The 25,881-nt window shown below is 36.1% G+C and overlaps 1 protein-coding gene across 1 annotated transcript; it reads right to left on the bottom strand.

The window, feature by feature from the left end:
- Positions 1-802: 802 nt before the first annotated feature.
- BmEts2 (ets DNA-binding protein pokkuri-like) lies at positions 803-3,856 on the bottom strand. Its single transcript, NM_001279507.1, is given in 5 exon segments — positions 803-1,157; positions 1,239-1,488; positions 1,567-2,124; positions 2,308-2,584; positions 3,817-3,856. Coding segments are annotated over 4 exon segments (1,431 nt in total). The 5' UTR covers positions 2,576-2,584; positions 3,817-3,856.
- Between the last annotated feature and the right edge of the window lie 22,025 nt (positions 3,857-25,881).

Consider the following 25,881-nt stretch of genomic DNA (forward strand, 5'->3'; position numbering starts at 1 on the left):
ACTTTACTTTAATCTATGAAATTTATCTACATTGATAAAAGAGATCACAGAAAATGTAGCTGGAAATCTTTGAATAAAAGCCCTAGCATATTCTAATTTGTCTACCACTTCGTTTATCACAGTGCTTGTTTTTAATTATTGATTCGAAGGCATCTTATTAAAATAACTCACGTTATTGTCTGTTGAATAGACTGTATTTAGAATTTAAAAGCTGTTCATGATAAAGCTGCCTTTTTGTGATGTGGTAGTTGTGGCGGAAAGTATGTAAAATAATAATAAATTTGAAATTATTTGCCAAGAATCAATGGAAGACATATATGACTAATATTTTCAGCTCTTTTAATCAAATCAACTAGAATTCTGTTTGCGAATTATACTTGAAAATAATATTAAAATTACACAAATGCAATGCGTGCAATGCACAAGTACCAACATTGATTTCAGCGACATTTTTAAAAACTGCGGGTCTTGAAATGGCGTTTTAATACATTGCACAATCTTAAAATATAGTTCCTATGACTTCGATATAAAATAATCTCTCATTTCTTTTACTAGTTAGTTAATTGACACTTTTATGCATAATAAATCACTTGGCACAAAGGCATTGTTTAAAGGTCCGTACCCTGTTAACTGTATTAACACACTACGACGAACTGTTCGCAGTTATCGTCGATATTTTTTTCTTCCGGAAGACTAAATCTTGTCTATGTGGAAAAAGACGAGTTAATGTAACAAATTGGTTCCACAATTATTATTGAACTTTGTCACACTTTAGTTGTGTCCTTAGTCTATCTCAATAAGATTACTGTTCACATTTTTCACTTTTTAAATTTAAGGCATAATGCTCAGCACTGTAGTCGACTTCGCGTTTCATTATCATGTTATCTCCGATAAGCGTACTGATCCGATGTTTGTCATGTTGCGTTGACGACGGCGGTGCGGTCGCTGTGTCAGAGCGTGCGCGTTTCCGCCAAGGCTCTGATGCAGACATACTCAAATCTGTAGGCATTTCTTCATCGACTGTTTCTTCGTCACATCTTTCTTCTTTCATTTCGGTTTTTACCAAAGTTTGTGGTACAACGCGAGTGGGACTCATTTGTTGTCGCAGTAGAGATATGTTTTTGATATTTTTCAATTCTGTTGGGTTTCTTAAGAACCTGTAAATTAAGAATGTTTTTGGTTAGTTCTTATTTTCTTGCAAGATTTTTAATACTGGCATTTGGAATACTGGTACTTACTGGTAACAGTGTCTTTCGCCCTGGACTTTGCGCAAAATATTAACACGGTAATAATATCTCAGGGCGCGGGACATTTTGTCGTAGTTCATGGATAGGTGATTTTTTTGAATTCCCCACAATTTGGCTAGTCCAGCAGGATCAACAATTTTAAACACGCCAGTGTCTCTGTTCTTCCATGCAATATAGTTTGTGTATCTTTGCGTTGGGTCATTCAGAAGTTGTTGTAAGAAGTCCCACAATAGTCTTCCATCTACAAGAAAACAAAGTATACATAAATATTGATGAAGGTTTTATGTTTATTTTGAAACAAATTTTTATTTATACGTACTTGTATTGGACTCTGGCATATCATTTGGAAAAAATTCCCTATGTTGAGCGCGGTAATGAGGATGTTGTTGTGTTGGATGATTTTGCGGGGCTGGACTCGTTATTGGAGCTTCTTTAGGAGAACGTGGAGGTGGAGCGTATTGACCCTCTTCATCGGAATCTGAATGATTACTTCCGGAACTGGCAGCTTGAGTAGTGGGGGGCACGGACGGTGCATACGCTGGCGCATAAGTTACAGTGTCTCCTCTTTGAGGACTTCCAGAACTATCAACTGATGGAGCAGGACTGAGAGTCACTGAATTAGGTTGAGCTGCTGCTGCTGCTGCAGCGCTGTGGAAATGGTGGAAACCATCAACAGTCCAAGTTGGTGTCGGTGGATGAGAGTGGGGAGAGGGCGGATACGGTGCCGCACGAGCGGTGGGAGTAACAGGTGAGGAAGGAACTCTACCTAACAGCGCTGCGTCGCGTACAAGCATTTGAAGAACATTATGTAAGACATCGCCTGCTCCAGGACACCTTTCACCCAAATCTGTTTTAGTAAGCAAGCATAATGCTTTACCTGTCAACAAAGAAAAAAAATGTAATGAAATAACCAAATTTTTCATTCAAAGTTTCATAATATAAGTAAGTGCGTTTGTTGGTTGTCATTATTTAGCTTAACATTAAAGCAAGAAATCGACTTATTTTAGAATTGCATATTATGCAGGTAAATAAAGTTATCATAAGCAAGCATGATGCATACCGTTCATTTGAAAGAGGTCCATATCAAAATTAGGTAGATCGAATTCTCTTTCACACCATTTCAGAAATACAGAAACATCCTCTCTGGTCCATAGTCTTGGTTCTGGCGGAAGACCGGCTGGCAGTTGCGCCTTGGTGTCACCAAGCGGTGAAGGAGGCGGTGGCGCCCAGGGTAGTGGGTAACGCCATAATAGTTCTGTTGGACTGAATGGTAGCGGTAGCCGCTCCATACTGGGCCCAGACGGCAGTTGTAAGCTTACAACTTTCATTACGTTAATCTGAAACAAATTTTCACATTAGGATTGACTTTGTGTTAGTATTCTGTATATTATTATGATTTTCAAGAGTTCGTTTTAATGTTCGCTATTTGATCACAGATGTCGCTGTTACTAGAAATAATTGTTAGATTATAAAATAATAATGTTTGATTAATTTAACCAATAGACGAACAGGTTCATTTATTCTTTGTGTTGCATCTGTAGTGTTGTATTTTGTTTTTACGATTAAATAACGTTATAAATTATGCGTCATTTTTAGTTGACATTTTAATATTATCGAAACATTATTATTTTAAAATATTGTGGTTACACCGATACTGTCAACAATGGTACTAGGTGGTAGGTTTGTATTTTTTTATTTTATTGGGTATTTAAATTAAATGAAATTATTAGCTATTGGCACATTTTTTTAAACTCACTAGTATCGCCTGTGGCAATTTTAAGGAAAAATCATGTTTTTTTTACCTGTCTTGACACGTCTATGTCACGGACAAAAGCATTTCAAATCACTCCCAAGTAATCAATCAAAAAAAGTCTAAGCTTATTTCTCGGTATTCGCTTAATATTATTCTAAGGTTGACGTGACTAACGTTTTTTAAAAAAAATGATAAACACATAATTATTTAAAGATTGTAAATAAGAAGTTACAAAAGTTATCTTTATGAGATAACCCGTCAGTAAAGCAGTTGAAGTATTATTACGAATAAATAGCCTTTATAAGACTATTTACTAAAACAAACATCGAGCTATAAGTATAATCAAATTAAACTTGAAACTTCGATGAGGGAAAAGTATATGACAAAAACATGATTTGATATGACAATTTAAAGAACAATATCCCGTGTCAACTATGAATGAAGTACAGCCACCTGCTGCTTTAGTATTGTTTAGGGTTGTAGGTAGGTATGCGACGAGACGACACCCTCTTTCAATCGAGCTTTATCCGTTGGACCATTCATGTGAAAGCAGTTTTCTGTACAGTTTTTGTCGATTCACTAACTTAAAAAGTTCACAGAGTGTGAAAAAGCCTATTTTGTTTATTTTATCGCAGATTACATAAAACAGCGGAGGGTTGACAATTCATTGCGATATTTGAAATACGTTCACAATATTGAAGATCTTGACCGGATTCGAATTCCATATTATTAGGCACTATACAGTCGCCTTATCGGGCGCGGTCGGAAATGCGTGAGTCCACGATAGCACAGTTTGCGATAAGCACCGCTACTCACCGGCTAAGCTGATCCGGAACTGGTTGCGTTGTCAAAATCCTTGTTGAAAACAGAAACTGGACAACTCAGTACACGTACATTATCATCACAAAAGTTAGCACAGAATTCAGTGTACACAGAGCACCAGACACACGCGTAACGGCGGTGATCCCTCCAAACGTGTCGTGTTACGGCACGCCGTAAACCAGCAGCGTATCTGAGGGAACGAACTCGCAAGCGAGCGTTTCGAACGGCTCTTCGACGCGGACTGATGATGCGGCGGCTGAGGGCGGCGCGGGCGGACGGATGCACGGCTGCCGTTCCCCCCGCATACCTCATCACTCCGCGCCACCTCACATGCTGAGATAAAACTTTGGTAGCTAGACCAAGTCCCATTTTAACTAAACATACGAGCAATGTTTCCGCAACTCGTTATCGGACTTGGCGCCGAGTGATGCTCTAAAATCAGTCGTTTTACAAGAAATTATAATTATCAAATACGGCAGTAGAATAATAATATTTTGTATAGATCCGTGTAAAAAGAAGATACATTCTTTGTGTTTTATTTGTTAGTATAAGGCACGCAGAAATACTAGTACATATTAGAATTACGTCAGCACACCAGTTTTTAATAACTCTCAATATTTCCTTGTGTATACCTATGTGACATTGTAAAGCGTTGCGGGCACCGGACTTGTTTTTCAATTAGATATTAATTTACATTAGGTTTTCGGACTTGTTACTATCTAAATGAATAAACAATTAAAACTCATTTTTTTCTATGTTTTTACATATCAGTAAACGGCGTCTTGGAAAATATTCATTCGACAAAGCACAGGAAATGTCTCGGTCGACAGTTTCCTGGTTCTGAGTAAGACAATACGAATGCTAACCGGTTTGAACTGAGCTCACAATATTTTACAGTCACTCTTTGGTAACAAAGCAATACTGATTGTTTTTAATTTACAAGTTCTGGTGGTTGTCAAAAATTGAAATCATGTGAATTATGTATCATAGAACTATAACATAAGAACGAATAGCCCATATTTGATATAATTACGTAAGAATGTATATAATATTCTGTATGCAACTGTGTTGTAAGTTTATCTTTTTTCAATACATAGGTTTTGCTAAAGGCTAGAGCAGACGAAAGTGTAGAAATTACTCATATGCCTGTATGTGTATAGTGTGTGTGGGTTGAGATTATGTGTGCCCTGGCTGTCGTCCCACTACCGGTTCGAGACAGAAATATTCGGCAGCCAAGACGGAAGTGGCCTCGGAATCTTTACCTGTTGCTCCCTTCGCCCGCGTCTCGCTCCCTAGTGCTTTCGTCTCGCTCTGGCGCATTAGCGCGTATTACTGCTACGGCGGCACGCAGACGGTCTTCGTGGAGTTATGTGCAGTAATTTAAAGAATAAAGACGACCAATGTTGTTTGACCGTGACCGCGGACATCAATTTATTTGTGGTTACATACACGTTTAGGTTAAATATTATCGATTTTTGGATAGGAACTATTTCCCTAAATATTGTTCAAGCTAAACCTAATTTTCGGAAGTACATAATGTGGGTACGTTAACGTACACTTAATTAAACTGGCAGACAAGCAAGCGGATTATTATCACACTCCATTTGATACGCGGTTTCTATCAAAATCTTTCGAGTGCGTGCAAGGATGGTACAGTGGACATAAACTTTGTACATGACATAACTCTGCAGATCGTACGAAATATGCTGCTGACGATTGCCGGAAGCACGCCGGCCGGACGTCCGCGTCTGTATAGAGAAGTTTCCTATATTTGCGAACATTAGTATTTACGTAACAATACTTAAATCATATTAAATGAATACTTTTTTGTTTTAACGAAATTAGTCGAAAAAATAGCAAATAACGTTTTAAAAATGGGCACAAGAAAGAGTGGGTGCGTAGGGGAAATATCTCGCTATCTCGAATGTTCGTAGCTAAAGGCTAAATGACGTCATGATACATTATGTGCATCCTTTTCTGCCATAATAATATAATAATTATGTTAATAATAAGTAAAGTGAATATAAGTATATTAATTAGAATTAAATAACTCATATATTTTTAATAAAAAGTGGAGTCAACTAATTAGTATTCGTAATTTCGGAAGGCGGGCTATCCAATAATGGCCCCAGTACACCAACTAAGTACATACTTCTAATCAACATTTTTTAATCAGTTGTCCGTGATTACGAAAACTAAATTATTCGAAAATGCGCTATTAAAGCGTAAACCTAAGAAACTAATTCTAATCAAGCGATTCTAAACCTTTTTGGGAAAGTCAGAGTGAAAGATCAAAACCGTTTGAAGAACAGTTCAAAAAGTTGTAATTTGAAATTTTTGGCTTTAGTCGAGATAAATTAAGTGAAATTACAAAAAATACAATTTTTTAAATAATAACCCAAATTTAAAAATCAAATGAATTTTGGCATTGCTAAATTTGTATTTTTCTCTCTATTTTTGTTAATTAAGTTATTTAAATAAAATATATAACATATATTTTGATTTCCTCGTATATTTTAAAATCGTGTCTAAGGAGTTTTAATTCGCTGACCAAATAGAAAAAGGACTAAACTGTTCTAGAGTTACAGACGAGCTCGCAGCCTATTCGGCGTAATGTAGTTACCGAAGTACAAAGAAATCATGACGTGGTTGCCGCCACTTCATAAGTTCGAAGTTTGAATTGTGTAACGGCTGCTCTACTCGCATCTTTTAAAGCGGAACGCATAACTGATTAAGAATTAGGGAATCAAATGGTGAAATACGATGTTGCTTCGAAAGGATGATCAGGAAATAGTCGTCTTTATGTTATGGTCTTATTCGAGGATTTGCTATTACAAAATTTTTAAGTACCTAGTGAAAAAAGTATTATGCGTAAAATTATACCTCACCAATATATTATGTAAATAAAAGGGAAAAGAACCTACAATACTTTTATTAAATTCATTTTGACACTAGTTGTGACCTGGTTGGTATGCGACGAACGGTTGGTCTCAAATTCGAATTCATGCGGAAGTGCCCGAAATAAGTTCATTGCGTGGGCGCATAGTTTCAGCTACCGCTTGTTGTGTTCCTAAATATTGTATTGTTCAATTTAGTGTTCCTAGACGTGTAGGTAAATATGAATTAGTCAACTGGTTTTAAATATACACATCAGTCAGATTAAAAAAAAACTTAATAGTTTTTAAAATATACTCAATATTACTTAAAGTTTTTTTTTATTTCCTCTTTTCTATTAATGTTTTAAGTAGGTTACTATTAACATATGAAGTTTCCGCTTAATATACAGAAATATATATTTTTTAAATAGTTTTTGTTTCTTTTAATTAAAATATGCATTCATAGTACCGATGCATATCTGCCAGCGTAGTGGTAATTTTTCAATGCCCTTCTTGAAGAAGTCAGCTGTACAGGAGCCAACAAAGGTATCTTGTACTGCCCCTCAGGTATAAATTTTTTTCCAAAGTTTGGAAAATGTAGAAGTCTACGGTGGATAAAGCAAAACTTCCAACTCTAGCTTTTGTATCTTAGAGACCGTCTGTTGTACCATATGAGGTCGAGCGTTGTCTTGTAGGGGCAACGGGGACGAGCAATTTACTAAGGTTAGCCGGAGACACGCGAGCCTCCACTATTTTGTCCTACAGTACACATTGCAGTAATGCTGGTGTAGTACAGGATGCGATGCATTATACCGGCACTAGACTACCAAACAGTGACCATGATCTTTTAGGGATAAGTTTTCGTTTGGGACATTGCATAGGTGAACCATGGTCCTACTAATATGATGAATACTTAGATTATCAAGAAGAATCCTTTTTTTATCAAAGTGACAAAAAAAATTCCTACTTATCCTGATAGCCTTGAGAGGCTATTTCAGGTTCACCCTAATGTGTAGGTGAGCTCACGGGGCTGAAACCGGGAGTGCTGCTATCGCTGGCCCTAGCAAGAGCAGTGTTTCGCAAAATCTACTACGGGATCGGAAACGCGACCCACTGAGAAAACCCGGCGAGAAACTCAGGGGGCTGTGTCTATGGCTTAATTTACTCGTCAAGCTCTTCGTCGCAAGTGACGGTTTCGGCGAGTACGGTGGCCGGTGCTTGAGGTAGGTTCCTAAAAGCACCGTTAATGGATAGGAATAATTTGTAATGACGTGCTTTGGGTACCGTCGACTGTTTACCGTTCGGTACACAGGATAGGGTGTAGTGACAATGCGGTTCAAAATCCCACCGTTTCTTTGTCTGTTATGCAACGCAAAGCATACCTTAACGCGTTTGTTGCGCTGGCGATCGTTCAGTTCGTGCAACCCCCACAAATATGTTTTTTTAACATAGCCAATTTAATGTAAAATGTTATTGTTTCAATGCGTATTTTGAAAGCTGCTGCTGCGCCCTGGTAACAGGAATCGTCATAATTAGGTACTTCACTGCATCGGCGTAGTGCACCGGTGACCTACATGGCAGTCAAAGGGTTAAACAAAACGAATAAATCAACAAACAAATGACTACGTTTGAAATTAGAATTCCAAATATTTAAAACAAAATTGATTTGAATATAGAATTTATTGCCAGCCATATCTACATAAATTATGTTTGAAATGGTCTGCATTGTAATGTACTTCATATGTTACATTAGGATACATGAATATGTACTTACAAATAAATGCTAAATCTCAGTACTATTATAATTATTTAGGTATCAGTAGCGTATAAACACGAAAAGTAAAAGTGGAGATACGACAAAATACAATCGTTTCATTACGACCAAAAACTAGATAGGAATATTAATAGGAAATGAAAGACATGAAATAGTTTAAGCCGGAAATTAATACACGCGGGAAAAGGAAATTGGCCAGCGGCGGCCTACGGGCACAGGAAGCGAGGGGCGCAGGGGTTAGGGAGGGGCATGCGAATCTTTTTACTTCCGATTATGGTCGCTGTGCGGAAAAATAACTTTAGAACTAAATTATATAAAGAAAATGTGTATACATCTTTGTGACAAATCAATTTGCAAAATTATACTAAATTATTTTTTCGTAACCAACAAATTCACACTAACTAATTAATAGTATCGTGAGAACAAAGACATGATATGATGATATTAAAAAATTGTTTTGAAAGTTTTCAGAAAATGATTCGTATAAAGTATACAGTAGTATATATACACTGATGAAAATTTTATAATTTGCATTGTTCCCTTAAGCTGGTACGTATCATTAAAAACAAATTACGTACAGCATTAAGACATTCTGCAAACCAAAATTAAACGACAATTCGAATAATGACCAAATTACCAATATTATGTTTTGGATGAAATAATTCATTTTCGTTTTATGCCTTCCCTACTACATTTTTGTACTATCCGAAATATCAAAACTAACAATAATATATTTTTGTTTTTTTGTTTTAAACATTGAAACTGTAAATTAGCTCTTTTCACTTTTTATTTGTACCGAATGTCTCATTACAATTCTTCGTCAAGTATTATTTTGCAATAATGACTGCAACACTTCTGCCTGAACGCACTTCCGAGCGTTTGCTCACGGACTGCGACCCCGATTCGACAGTTGTTATTCTTTGGTTACATAATCAAGTGGCACTCAGAACTAGGCAACGATGTCACACCGAAAAATTGCGCCACTTACTCGCTTCGGAACCTTAGTAGGCGTGATTTTATTATTATTAAGTAATACGTACATGCGTATGTACGTCCGAAGATTTGTAGGTTATACCAGCTATGCTTTGTTTGAATGGTTTCCCGATAATCGGTTAATTTATTTAAGTATAAATTTTAATGAAAATAATTCAAGAATTTTCTGCGGTTTTCTCGAGTCGCAGAGATAATTTATTGTATAAAATGTTTAATATCAATGTATTTGCAAAAAACAAAATAAATGTGCGTATACATTTAAAATGTTGTCATCCTGTTATGATGCATTATTTATTGTATCAATTTATTTATTTTTTATATATTTTTGTTTTAAATATGGCTAATTTCATTTTTAACTTAGATAATTATTTATTTTAGAATTACAACACAGCCATTTAAAGTGAACGTTCTCAAGTCATAATGTTGTAACTTAATTACAAACTCTGTTTTGCTGCATCAGTTGATTAATGAAAACTACATGTTTTTATTATTGTTCTTAGTGAAAGATAGTGCCAAAATTAAAACGCATAGTGATACCATCAGTTTTGAGTCTTTAACTGTTTTACATACTTACAAATAATCTGCTCAGCATTCAATAATTTATCAACTTGTCTCAAGTAATCAGCAGTAAAACTAAACATTTAACTAATATTAGGAATATTTAGGTTTAGTTATCAATCAACTTCGCTTTATTGAGGTCATGCAGTTCTCAGTTCACCTTTATCTGAATAAATTCCATAATTACGGTATGTTAAGAAATCGTTCACTTCCGTCGACCTCAGCCCTCGGCCGGTGGCAATGTGCGGCGATTTGTAGTCAACTATATTATAGTCACGCAACTAAAAACTCCTTCAGGGGCGCATCTAATCGCAATTTAAAATGTGTGTTCGGATCCGGCTTTAAGAAGAAAAGCAGGTTGCGTTTTGTTCAAACAAACCTCTTTGAAAATATACCAATATAATCTATATCTACCACTGCGATGTCCTCCCTATGTTTTGTTTTTAATCATAAACTAATTTAAAAGATTTTTTTCTAACAAAATATTAATATGTGATGTAGATAAACTATAAACACTAAATTATTTAATACATATAATCTAATTTGATAAAAAAAAAACACTTCTATCGACCCACTTTAGGACAAACAGAATTTATGAATATTTATAATAATATGATATATGTATCAATACATTTAATATAAAATGAGAATCCGGTATGTTTAATATGGAAGGAGAGAAAGAAAATAGAAAGGATAACTAAAGATAGAACAAAAACCAGCGATTTTTAGAATTATTGTCTGTCTGTATATCCGGAATTACTGAACGGACTTTCATGTAGTTTTCACAGGTTGTCAGCGAATAATTTATAATAAAGTATAGTTTTTTTTCCCGTTAATACGCGGACGAAGCTGTGGGCGGAAATATTATTTTTATATAAAATAATAGAGCCCAGCAAGAAAAGTAATTGTTAAAAACTCTTCCGTATAAACATGTACATACGTTATGTTTATTTGCGTATTGGTTATTTCACATACCTTACCTCACACATTAATAATAATTATTCTTATATGTTAAAGTTTGCACTAGTCATGTTACTAGATGCAGTAGCAATAATCAATACTGAATAAATGCAATTAATCTGTGAATTCAACAACCCCTGGGCGAGCAGTGAGCACAAGTGTCACATGACAAAGCGACCCCTCTGCTCGTTTCGGATCGACACGTGAGGAAAAAAACTGGATTGGGAATGCACCCGTATGAATAAGGGCGCGGAACACACGTAACGTACGAAATATTTAAAACTTTTGAAACCTGAAAAGAAAACTCTTTTATTCCGATTTAATAGTTATGGTCTTGATCCCGATAAGCACATATTATAATGTTTTATTTGATCTACTTTATGAGTGTCTTAGAACGTTTTTTTCCCCTACCTATTCTCTGGTAGCTTAGGTGCTATTCCAGCTTCTGACGAACTGGTAGGTGAGCTCACGGGCTTAACCTGAGAGAATTTGCTAACACTAATCCTATCAAAAGCAGTGCTTCGCAGAATCTACCACCGGATCGGAATCGCGACCCACTGAGAAGATCCGACGAGAAACGCGCTGGGTTTGTCTCGGTTGAATGTATTTTGTTGACATTTACTGGAAAAGATTTACCGAATCAGGTGTAACATTTAATGCTTCTTTCCTATTCTCAAAAGTACCTTTAACATAACCGTCAACTTATTTTGAAATTAAATTGACAACATGATTGATTGACAAATGAAATAAAAATGTAATTGATAACTATTGAATAAATCTCTGTTTATTATTTTAATTTTTTTATTACTTAGATGGGTGGACGAGCTCACAGCCCACCTGGTGTTAAGTTTGATCGAAACTAAATAAAATTACATGCAATTTTTTTTGTAGATAGAAGTAAATTAGAGCGTTAAGTTGATCATTTTCAGCGAGTTATAAAACATATGAATGTCACAAACTACGTGTCGTAAAAAGTGTATCGTCTGGGGGCTCACTTGGTATGTCCCAATCAGGCCATGTGCTCTCGGTCCCACGCATAGTTGACGCACAAGTGTGCGCCAGCGCCGTATAAAATATAATATATCTATCTCAACGCTGATATAGACATGACACATGTGTGCGTGAGCTCCTACTTCCTGGTACAACGCGCGAGTTGCTTTATTTAAATTCTTTCTGTGTGTGTGCGTACGTAATATTATTTATATTCAGCTACTCAAACTCGCGGGATGGTACCAACATGAATATTATTACATTAATCACGAGCGTGTGTGTGTCGGAGTCTCTTTAATCTTCATTGTACTTCCTGATAATGCTTGTGTGTGAGTGAACCACTTGTTCGAGTGCTAGGGCGACTTTATCTCAGCGAGGGACAGAGCAGAGTCCGATTACCGTAGGGTAGGAAATAAGTATTTATTTATTTTATCGATAATTTGTAAACTGGTCGACTCGTCATTTTGCGATTCTTCGTTTTAGTGCTAAAGGTGCTTCCTCATCAATGTTTCTTTTGTGAATGCTACATGTAACATCGTCAGTCAATAACACATAAACGAAACAAAGAGCTCGTGTTTATATTCGTATTGGAAACAGGAAGTGTAAAGTCCATTACTGCATGTCTTAGGCTCATACCGTTGTAGGTATGGAACAATATCGGTTCCGCTATTTGTTAAACAGTTCTCTTTTTAGGAAGTGATTGCACTGTAATTGAATTGGTTTGACCAATCATTCAAAAATGTATCGCTAAATTATTATTGTAATGCCTAAGTTTTTATTTTATTTACGTTAACGTTTTTTTGTGCACAGGCTGGCAGACTAGCTCACGGTCCATCTGGTATTGTGTCTATCAGAGTCTACAGTGTGCTTAGTACGAGTTTTTTAACGTTTTCGATAGCGTAAAAGTTAACTCAAATTTGTATGGAGTTGGAACGTTAGCGTACGTTTACCGCTAAGGGCGCTGTTCCAACTGCACAGTAATTTAAGTTAATTTTTACGCTATCGAGAACGTCCAAAAACTCGCACTAAGCACACAGATCACAAATAAATACCGCCGCTTTCTGCTTGAGACACGTTGTTAATTTTCCTTCGAATAACGGCCATTCCCTGCCCTTAAAACCGAAACACACGACCTTTTCCGGAAAGAAAGAGAGCAGAACGATTGCATCAACTAATCAATAATTACGAAATTTTATAAAATTTGCGGGTATGTTTTTTTTGTTTGTGCGATTTTGTTTTGACTGTCGTGAACGTCATTCGTAGATACATGTTATGTAAATAATTATCAAGAACAAAGTTACCTATGCTTACCGAATAAGCACAAGCCAAGCATAATCGTATGACTATTTAGATAGACACTGTGGGCGCGTCTTATCCATACTAAATACTATTCCTGGGAAAGTCGATTTGTTTGTTTTCGCGTCTTAATTAGCCAAACGATTTTCATCAAATCTTACATACAACTTCTCGAAGGTAAAGAAATGGTCCAGAAAAGAAATAGTGCTTTTCCGGAGGATTTTTTCCTACCTTAACCCTAGCGAAGTTGTATACAAAATCTAGCTTATATTTTGAATTGTCTGTTATTATTGATAGTCTTACATAATTGTAGCAGCATTAAAGCCCTCAATGCTTTGCTTCGTAATAATCCTAACTACTGTACCGAAGGGTTTAGATTCGAATCCCGGCCCGCATCACTATCTTTGTCAAAAATATTTGGTATTCGGGGTCTGTGTACTGTAAATCAGCATAACAACCTTGTTTGGAGCTGTTGAAAGCCAATTTTGTTTTGTTCTCATAAAATTGTTTTCGATATTTTACGATTCATTTCCCGTCCCTAATATCTCAGTGCAAGTGGACAGATGCAATGAGCAGTTTGCACAATTCGGAAGGGTCGTTTCTCCGGGAGGGAACACTATGAATTTTCATGGCTAAGCCCCCTGTCGCTCACATCTGTCGCCTTTTTCGAGACCAGATTAGATACAACGTCATTAATTGATTTAAATGGAAGTTGAAGGGGTTATATGTACATGCGTAGCTTTCAATCACATAAAATAGTCATATACCTATACATTTAATCTTGTCTCTTATAATGTACTGTAGCTATAATTCAGTTATCACTACCTAAATAATGGTCATTTAGTATATATAAAATAATGTTTTGTTTGTTTGTTTGTAGTATGTACAATAAAAAAAAATGTGCTCGCGTTTTTAATGGATTGAATTGAAGCTTTGTACTGTTATAATTCAAAATTTAGGGAAAGCTTTTGTTATACCTTTATCGTAGCTACTAACACTGTAGGATCTGCACGTGGCATCGCAATGTGGTGCGCTATTACTTTAAACAAAACCACTGTTTTTAATACATTAATCGGTATTCAGTTATCAATGTAATCATACATGTTTATACTTATTTACATATTATACACATTATATACAACTCCATAATACTTATTTATTCCTTATTATTAGCTCGATACAGCGCTTATCCTTGTTAGCACTTCGAGTTTCTGCTTTTGTTTTAATCTATTGGGCAAACTAATTTCTTTAGACATCTTTATTATTATTGTAAGTAGCACCTTAGCCATTTTGGCTGAGTTTAAACATATTCGATTGTCGAATCGATCGCGTTAAGCAAACAATCGCTTACTTAATAGTATGCTTTCATTGATTTCGTCTGCTAAGATCTACTACTTTTTACTTGTTTTTATCGGTATATATTTGCAGATAAGCCGCTTCGCCTGTTGCTGAGCGGTTATTGGGGAAATGCGCAGGAGTTAGGGTCATCTTTAGACATGAGGTGGAATTTTGAACTATATTTAAATAACGAGCACCATTTAAAGCGACATAAGCGTTACGAAAGCGAAATAAGCTAACGTAACCAGTACTCTCCATTATTGCCTTTTTTTTACACATATCAACACAAGTTATGATTTTAATTTCGATCTATTTGTGTTTGTCCTAAATCATGTTTTTCAATAAAGCGACATGACCCAGTTAATGCGACATGTTTCTACCACATCATTTATTATCGGTAACCGTACTCGTCGAAGTCGGAATATTTTTTTACTACCTATTCTAGTAGCCTCGAGGGGCTATACTAAATTCTCCGGGTGAATAGCTCCTGTGGACGTTGCTAACATTAGCCCTAGCAAGATCAGTGCCTCGCAGAATCTACCACCGGATCGAAAACGCGACCCACTGAAAAGATCCGGCGATAAACTCAGTGGGGGTGGGTGTGGATTAACTTACACGCCGAGCCCTTCGTCGCAAGCGAAATCGTGACGGGCTCGCCGAGAACGATGACCGGTGCTTGAGATAATACCTAAAAGGACCGTTAGTGGATCAGGAGGATCCGAAATGACGTGCTTATGGCGACGTCGACTGTGCAACATTCGGTCCGCAGGATCGGGTATGTAGTTACCGGCGGCCACGATGAGAGGGTTCTCGGGTCGTGCCACTTTTTTGAAATGGCGCACTGACGCCGACTGTTGATATGGGGTTTGAAGTTACTGCGGGCTGCGTAAGCGAACACTACACTTGCATAGGTCAGACCGAACGTATGCAAGTTTTGTAGTGTCATTATTACGAAGGGACAATCTACTTCGCTTGCGGATCATCGGATAGAGGCGAAATCGGCAAAGAGTTCGACGTGCAACTTAACCCATGCATCAGCCCACTGAGTTTCTCGCCAGGTCTTTTCAGCGGGTCGCGATTCCGGTAAGGTAGTAGATTCATTCGCGAAACAGCTGCTCTTGAGTTGATAGGTTAGGTTAGGTCTCCTTTGGAGGCGCTCGGGCAGCAGTTATCAAATCCCGCCCCTCTTGGCTGAGCCTTTGCTCGCCCACCTGTCCTGGTGAAACTGGAAAAACCTGTTAATACTATATACTATTAATCCTATTATTTATTAATACTATATACCGGTAATTTGCTTATGTAATAGCGTCTAATTTGACATAAGGTTTTCATAGATATTCAGGTGGACACAGGTTTGTACGTTTTTTTTGGTCTGCATTGCGATTCAGGACCAGCTCTCGAGATGTTTTTGAGATGTAAACAATTGACTAAACCGTAAAATGGTATACGAGAGCGACTGAAGCACAGCAGCCTCTAATGCAATTAAATTGTTCTCGAAGGGGCTTTACCTTTTGTATGGTTTCCTGCGCAGCCATGTGCATTCACTGCTACCGTTATGGTTCATTATGTGAACTAACTTCGAGAAGGATACTTCAGAGGTTTCAATAAATCAAATATTGAATTATATAGGAACCTATCTACACAATATACAATACTTTAATCTATCTTCTATATATGTATATAAAATGAATTGCTGTTCGTTAGTCTCACTAAAACTCGAGAACGGCTGGACCGATTTGGCTAATTTTGGTCTTGAATTATTCGTGGAAGTCCAGAGAAGGTTTAAAAGGTAGATAAATATGAAAATGCTCGGAATTAAATAAAAATAACAGTTTTGTTTTTCCTTTGATGTGTCCCCCGTCGGACGGATTCCTTTTGTTTGTTTAAAGTATATTTTATACAAAAGCTTAAGTCTCTTATTTATTGATTGAGGCACTACGAAGTCTGCCGGGTCAGTTAGTATTTAAATAAATGACATTTGTGTTCTTTATTTGTAGTCACGTCAATTAGGTAAACAAAATACATACCTATTGATTGTTGAGCACACCGTTTATTAATCAGTTATTCCCCTACTACGATTATATTACATACGTAATTTAAACTAATATTGGCTCAACGAGCGTAATTCGACCATAATTATAGACACATCAAGATTAAGATTGATTTTTTTTTAATTTTCTATTTCCAAAGTTTTTTAACAAACACAATATACATCAGTATATTTTATGTATCTTTATAGCTATGATTTTAGTTAAGAAAAAAAATACAGACTAAAAATATATAATAGTGATTTACGTTGTTTAACGTCTTCCGCCTACATATAGTGTTGTCAGAAACTCATTTTTGCCGAGATAAAGACAAGCTGATGCAGTGAATACACGCTATGTCACATCACCCGTAAAACCTCAGCTTTGTCCGTAGTGTGAAAGGGTTCACTCATTAGGAAGATTGCGAGGGCGCAGAGCGAACATTGTCTAAGCCGGCTTTGCTGTACTCACACATTGTCTCAGAGCGAGGTTACTGGCTCGTCTAGCTCTGCTATTTCATCACTATAATCACAATATCTTTCCATGTACCTATTCAGGAAGTTTGTAGTTATCGCATTAAGGAAATGAGATTTTGGTGTATACAAATGTGAAATGAAGTAAGTCATGATCACAACACAGCAGTTTCAACAGACAAAAACAATATAGATAGAAATAAAGAGTTATTTCCAGTATAGAATGGGAAACGATTTTTAAACATACAGTCGTGGTCAACTAATTAGGGACATTCAAGATAGTGAAGGGCTATAACCGGTTATGTACATTTAAATATAAAACCCTATTGATTTCTCAGCACCTATTATTTGCATAATGTGGTCCGATTATTATGCTATAAATGGCTGTAAATAAAAGATTTAATAAATAGAAAAAGTATTTAATATCAAAGATTAAACATGTATTAAATATTAAGGTACAATTCTGTAGTGGACATTTAATTAAGGACAGTAAAGTATAATGAAAAATACAGTTACACAAAACTTATAATCTTCAGTGTTATAATATCTTTAACAGCTCCATTTTATTACGTGTAAAATCAGTACCCAGTAGCAAAACCTTTGTTAGTAATTACCGCTTGACACCGATGTGGCATAGACATTATCAGTTTCTGACATGTTTCGACAGGAATGTTTGCCCATGCCTCACAAAAAGCTTCATGAAGTTCATCCAAATTTGTATTACGATAAGTGGCAACTTTTTTCTTGATTTCGTGCCAAAGGTGCTCAATTGGGTTGAGGTCCGGGCTATTTGTTGGCCAATCTAGCACCGATACAAACTGACTGGTAAGAAACGACTTGACTGAAAGGGCGGTATGTTTCGGGTCGTTATCCTGCTGAAACGTCCACATAATAGGGAGATGCTCCTCAGCATAGGGAAGCATAGTTTCTTCCAATAACGTCTTGTATTGATGTTGGTCTAAGTTACCCTGAACTTTCCTCACAGGTCCCACTCCACGTCCAGAAAATGAACCCCATATTTTAATGTTTCCACCGCCATGTTTCACCTGTTTTTTTGTGAATCTTGAATTCATTTCCGCTTTTACAGGACGCCGTACATATTGCCTTCCATCTGAAGAAATCAAATTAACCTTGGTCTCGTCAGAGAAAAGTACATGTTGCCATTGGGTGTAGGTCCAATGTCCATATTTACGTGCAAATGCCAAACGAGCATTTCTATGTTCTTTCTTCAACAACGGTCCTTTGCGAGCCACTCTTCCGAACAACCCTGCTTCTACCAAACGTCGTCGAACGGTTCTCGCAGATACACCGGCTCTTTCGTTTGCCCCAAACACTTCGTGTTTAATTAAAATAGAGCCTAGAAACGGATCTTTCTTAGCTAACCTGGTTATCATTCTATCTTCTTGCGGAGTCGTTTTTCTCGATCTTTTTGTTCTGAACACATTTAAAGCTGTGTTATAGCGCTTGAAATGTTGCACTGCATTGCATACCATAGTTTTTAAACAATTTAAATGTTGTGCTATCCTTCGGTATGACCAACCACGCTCGACAAACTTCATGATAATTTTTCGTAGTGTTGGATCGCAACTTTTATTTTGCCCATTTTTCTTCAAAATAATTCTCAAAACTTAAAATAAAAAATCTGGATTGCCGCCAAAACGACCACTAAACAATAAGAAAAGAAACAAAAAAGTATTAAAATTCCAATTATGAAATTAGAACGCAATACCTCAGTGTCCCTAATTAAATGGCCAGCCAGCATTCTTTGAACCAGTAGCACTATGATAATGTATCAGCTATACTGTAAAGAGGTTTAATGTTTAAGAAGTTGTTATTGTTTGTATAATCGCGCACATAAATGACTAATTACACTTACATGTAAAAGATATTGAATATTGCTAAGACTCGTTGGAAAATAAAAAAAAAATTCACAATTTGGCTTAACTAGAGATCGTCCCTAATTAGTTGACCACGACTGTATATATTCATATGTGTACTAGTGGTCGAATTGAGATTATCACATCGAAATAATAGGTAAGTAGAATACAACCTTTTTAAACTTGGTAAAAGCTTGTTTATTATTGTTATTAATTCCTTTGGAATAAACATTTACTAACTACATTGTTAATTAGTAATTATAGTAATGTAGTGTAATAAATTATACCTAAGTAGAAAACGTATGTATTAAGTTTTATATGTACACTAGCTGTACTCGCCCGCTTCGCTGGGCATTTAAAATTAACATTATTATTTATTGTCATTATTATTAGGGAGTCCGACACTCATATAAATATTAGCCTATCCATTAAGTACATGTATTTTCTACATGAATACCAAGTTTCAAGTCAATCGGATGCATGGTTCAGTAGTTATAACGGTACATCCGTAAAAACCACTGTAGATTTATATATTAGTATAGGTACACACATACGAGTAGAGCGCCACATCTCGATTCAAGACAAACCGAGATGGTATAAAGCAGGAAGTGAAGTAGGAAAACGTAACGTCATCCAAGGTCGACACACGGCGAGTTTCATCCACCACTCACGCTCGCCATTCTCAGCAATGTCGCTTGTCAATTATCTATTGTTTTTCGATTTGAAACGATTTGGTGTATATTTGTGCTCTTTTTGAGTTTTGTGAATATTGATGTTTTCTGACGTAAACGTTTCATTACCCGTGTATTTTATTCTAAGTAATTTTTATTTATTTATTTATTTATTTATGTACACACAGAAAACAAGACACAGTACAGAGTAATAGGAAATTTATGTACAAAGGCACTGTTTATTTCTTTGAGAAATCTCTTCCAGCAGACCTGCGAGAGGATAATGAGAATAATAATAAAAAGTGATGAGTTTGTGTAGAACAAATAACACATAACTAAAATAATAAATACAACATGAGAATTATAGCACATACACATAGCAAATATTATAAGTAACACAGTAACACTCGTATATGCGAAGAGTATAGAACCATGATCATTCGGTTCGGTTACTTTAACGCAAACACCTTTTCGGGAATAAACCATCCCGCAACCCACGGATTTCTAATTTAAACTAAATGCCTATTTATATCTAAGACAATAATTTTAATTTACTTTGAAACCATTAGTAGATGTAAATATTTTTTTTCAATAAACTTTTACCAGATCATTACAAAAATATATAGCTTACAATAAGAGTTATGAGCCCTTGCTCGGTTTTAGTAGGTATTATCCGGTCTAGCAATGGATAAACAAACTACTAACACTGTTCCTATAAAAAACACGCCAATAAAATGCGCCAATAAAAAAAAACTAGCGATCACTTTTATTCTTACCAAACTGAAGGCAGCGTTTGTGGTACACAATGGATATGAATTTCGTTCAGCTTAAATATTAACTTCCTAACAATGAGAAACATTATATTCACAAGCACAGAGCTTCTTCACTTCCGAACAAAAGAGTGTAAAAGAAACGAAATAAGTGGTAAACAGCCGTTCTTTTACTGGAAGATGAAATAGATGTGTGGCTCAGTTGTGGCGCATCTCAGAATTTGAATGATCGTGATTTTTTTCATTCATTTACGGAATTAAAAGTTAGATCTTAAGAAAAGATCTTGCATTAATTTAATTTTATATTTATTTCTAATTGAAAGTTCACTCTTAACAATATATTTTTCATTCATGACGTCTTGAATCAATAATTTAATAGTATAAAACAATAATTTTGTTGTTTACGCTTATTATAATATTTATCCATTTCACTGGTCCAGCAAATTTTGCTGCCGCAAGTCACAAAGCGCCGTTCGGTTTTTCGGAGAAAATGAATACACTAAGCCACAATGGATATTGAACATTCTTATTACAAAACCATGGAAGTCGGACCAAGGAAATAAAAACGTTGAGTGCTTTTATGAGTATTTCATTATATGTTTAAATACAAAGACTCACAAAATGTTTCCGAGAAGAACAGATAGAACCAGCATAAACGCCGGCGTTATGTCATTAAGGGAGACCTGGAAGAAAACATGAGAAACAGGTTGATATTTTAATTAAGATCTACTTTTTTTTTATTGCTTAGTTGGGTGGGCGAGCTCACAGCTCACCTGGTGTTAAGTGGTTACTGGAGTCCACAGACATCCATAACGTAAATGTGCCACCCACCTATGAGATATAAGTTCTAAGGTCTCAAGTATAGTTACAACGGCTGCCCTACCCTTCAAACCGAAACGCATTACTGCTTCACGGCAGAAATAGGCAGGGCGGTGGTACCCACCCGCGCGGACTCACAAGAGGTCCTACCACCAATAAAAACTTGTATGATACCTTACGGATTTATTTTATGGAAGGCAGATAGCCCAACACGGTGTATACCTATGTTCAATTCATTCTGTTAATAAACGTGGGTGGAGAATTTCGTGTTTCATCTTCTCTGTCTGGTCGGGTCATAACAGGTCACAATACTCCGATAGATGATAAACATTTTTTTAATTAAAATGCAATGAAAGGTTCTGCAATGCTTTAAAGTCGTACTAAGCGTGTCTCCCTTCTGTACCTCCCACTATCTATACATTCACCTGCTACGTATTTACCTACATATTATCAACGGTTGGGTGATTTAAAAAGTATTATTAAAACAATTTAAACGAAAATGGTTTCGTTTAAATAAGACGGTATAAAGATAAATAGTTTTTGAATTGTGATATTTTTGGTTACACGTTCTCTAAAGTTCGGTGACAAACATTATGTTGTTTAATTTATTGTACCTATACTTTTTAAGGTTTATTCTCTAGGAATTATAATTTACGTCTTACTGTAATATATAAACAGTATTTAATGCAGGAATAGAAGTACCTATAGAAATATTAAAATTGAGTCAACATATCTTTGACTCAATATATCTTTAAATCTAGGGATTCAAAGTATAAACTTTTGCCGACGCATTGTCTGCTTGCTCCATCACAGCACAATCCGGAGCAGTCCTGTTCATTATGATTCCAACAATTTCTATAAAAATCATTCTGATCCTTATCTGGATGAACAGGTCGGATTTTTTTTCAGCGTGCATCATTTATTATCTTTAAGAGCACAAAAAATATTGGGGTCTGTCTATAAGGCGCCGCGAGATCCCTTCTAGGAAGCGCTTTCGGTTTTGTTTGACATTTATCTGTTAAATACAGAATGGTCAGTGGACAGGGCACTTCAACAAATTCAGAAGTTTTTCTATCAGATTTTGTTTTCAACAGAAACGTGTGAATTCAGAATTAAAGATTTTATTTGTTGGACAGTGTACTCCTATTGTACTAAAATATCCTTAACCTACCTGTGTTTCAGTTCTATGGCGTTAAATTTGTATCACATGCGAAATGTACCTACGTATCTTAATAAAGATTTTTCATCCCTTATTTTTGTTTAACGTTTTACTTTTTTATGTTTAAATAGTAATATCGCATCTTAACGGGTTTTCTTATCATTATCATATACACAAAGCCAGGTAGAAACGAAAGGGTATATTAAAAAAAGCTGATGTTTAACGCTAACTGAGTATCCTCGACATGATATGCTTGGATCAAAAGTTTCTTATGCGGACTATCCATCGTTGCACAATTTCCCACAGCAGCAGCTCAAGGTAAATGCCTTCTTTTGAATCAGGATTATTCAAGACACAATGGCAGGGCAAGAGTCAGGTAGAGCAACTCGCGCCGCGGGGTTTCAACGTTGAAGTTTTATATTTCCGCTTCTTTGTGTTGTCGTTTGGGGCAATTAATAATTTCTCTGGATGACCAGACTCATTGTGCATTACCTTCCCGAACCCATACGCTATTCAATGTAGAAAGATTGATGAACTCTCTGCAATTGTCACATTTTACGTTTATAGACTGATTTGAAGAGTAGAAGCTCAGATAATAGGTAAGCCTGTTTTTAAGTTTTGCTGTCTGTGCTTCGGTGACCACGTGAACCGTAAATTTTTCATCTATTGAAATAAATTAAAAATATTTATATTCTGTTTTTTTAAACGGATCCATAGCGTAATTTTGTGTATCAACCTTTTATTTTATAGATTTAAAATAAATAATTAGAGATAAAGCGAATATCAGTATCGTCTTATATCGGGCCAGGCTTAAAGTCGGATATTCGGCTAAACATGGACGATTGCTCGCGAAGACAAGCAATCGGAATGACTGGTGAAATCGGCACTTGTTATTGAGCCAAGTTGGCAACAAGTGTTACATTGACTTTGTAAATTTATGGCTTGTGGCATGATGGTTTTTAAATACGAGCCAAAAAATGACCACAAAAGACAGTCAGCTGTATCTCCGCAACTCACGACAATGAAATCAATGAAATCAACAGTAGTCGCGAAACTACGATCAAGAAAATACTCCATTTGCAGTGTGAATTGGTTGCGACCGTTACCCTTATATTTATTTGATGATCAGTCAATATCTGAACCAAACAAAGCTTTTTCAAAATTTATCCATCTTGCAGTAGGTATAGCGAAATGTTGTATTTTTTTGAAGCTGTGCTTATCTTTGAAGACAAGTGAAAGGTATTGCTTGTTGCCTCGTGATGTTGAGAAATTGGTATTCATTCACACTATTTTACTTCTCCTCAATCGCCCAACCTATAGGCCGCGTTCGTGGTAGGGATGATACAGAACTTAAGATGGATAAGTTGAGTTGCTCCACGCGGAGCTCATGCTTGTCTCTGCCCTAAACGCCCATATACGGATGCCCATTAATTTTCGGCCGGATAATAAATTTAGGCATGACAACAAATAGTTGCTGGTTATCCGTTTTTGCTCAAAAAAAACCATTGCTATCGATAGCCTTAAGGTAGCCAGTTTAGGCCAGGCCAGTTTGTGTTGTCAGTAGTGACATATGGCATTGAAACGTGGTCACAATGGGTCTTATCAGGAGGGTCAAGATCGCCCTAAGAGTCATGAAGAGGGCTCCACTCTTAGTTTCCGTGCGAGATCAAATCAGTAATGAAGAGATTCACAGGAGAATCATGATAACCGACATAGCCCAAAGAATTGCGTGGTTCAAGTTACAGTGAGAAGGGCACATTGCTTGTAGAACAGATAGTCGCCGGGGCCGAAAAGTACTAGAGTGGTGACCGCGTACTGGAAAATGTAGCGTGGATAAGTTGTAGGTATCTCGACAAGGAGGATCGACGACCTTTTGAAGGTCGCGGGAATTTGCTGGATGTATGCAGCACAAGACTAGTCGATTCAGACTTGGGGTAGGCCTATGTCCAGTAGTGGACGTCTATGGGCTGAAAGATAGATACCTAGATCTTTTTCTTTAATTTATTTCAGTCTCCTGAAACTTTAGTGGCACTGTGGTTCGGTGATATTATTCCTTTCATATGGACGGTATTATTGTCCCAACTCAAATCCTTTTTAATATATGGTAAGTAATTATTAAAAACTAACAACGATATATTTGTGTTTTTGATAAGATATCAAAATATTAACAATATAGTTTCCCGTTTGACGTCATTCGCAGAGTTTTGATGTTGATACTATCGTAAATTTAAATAATCCACTCGATCGCACAGCCTAATTAATAATTGACAACAAAGAATAATATAATTGTAGTGTGGACAAACCAGATTTTTTTTGTATGATTAAATGCAATTCTCCTATAACAAGTAGGAAAATTTTACTGGCAGGGTATAATAGTAATTCCGCACAAGTAGATGCCACCATCCGGCCTGTATATGCTGCGAAACAGCCATGGGTTTCGGTTTGAAGATTAGGCAGCCTTTAGACAATCAATTGAAATTTCGACCTCAAATCTCATGCTAGGTAGCAGCACTCACGTTATGATCTCCATGAGCTTCGATAATCACTTAACACCAAGTGGGCTGCGAACTAATAAAACTTGAATCACGCAACTAAAAAAAGAGTACATGCCTACTTTAAGTAGGGAATAGTAACACCGTTGTACAAGCCGATGTTTTTTTGTCTTTATGTACTTTGATTTGCGCGTGGCGTCTTGGTATTTCCTGTTTGCGAAATTAAATTCAAATATATGCATACTTTTTGTCGACCAGTTTACGACCGGCCGGCGCGACGGCGCTGAGTAAACCGACGATTAACGCAAGAAAAAAATACAGGTTTCAAGATATCTGTGTATTTACGTACTTCCTGGGTAACTCGCATCTCGTTAACTTATCGCGATGTTTAAACGAAATAATAATTGAATATGCAATTTCGAAAAGGGCACATGTCGCATATTTTGTCAAATACGGTTTTTCATATACATGTAGTTTTGAGGCTTACCTACATCCATTTTATAATAATAACAGTAACTTTCAATTGCTAATTAACACTAAAATATATCTCAAAAGTTTATATTTTAAATTTTACACTGCTTTAGAAAATAATCAATTTTTTTCAGTTCCTGAACATTTTACATTTTCAGAGATGTGCCCTTTTCGAAATTGCATATTCCATTGTTCAATAAGTATAGATAAAAAAGGGCTTTTTTATGTATTTATTTTTATTTTTGCTTTTCTTTTTCCTTATTAAACTTTACTGTTTACTTTTGAATAACTATATCATCAACGGAAAACAATACTAATGTATTTAGAGGAGCTCTTCGCAAAGAATGTTTTATTAATAATTTTAACTATTAATTTAGTTTCAAATGTTCAGTAAATATTGAATGCTGTCGCATTCGCAAAACGTACTCGATATAAAAAACAATCTAAGCGATAAATTTACCTAACTTATCATGAAATTCAATATAATCGTTATGATTGAGTATGTCCAAGTACAT

This window comes from Bombyx mori, chromosome 13 (assembly GCF_030269925.1).
Source record: "Bombyx mori chromosome 13, ASM3026992v2".
In the NCBI taxonomy this organism is placed as follows: domain Eukaryota; kingdom Metazoa; phylum Arthropoda; class Insecta; order Lepidoptera; family Bombycidae; genus Bombyx; species Bombyx mori.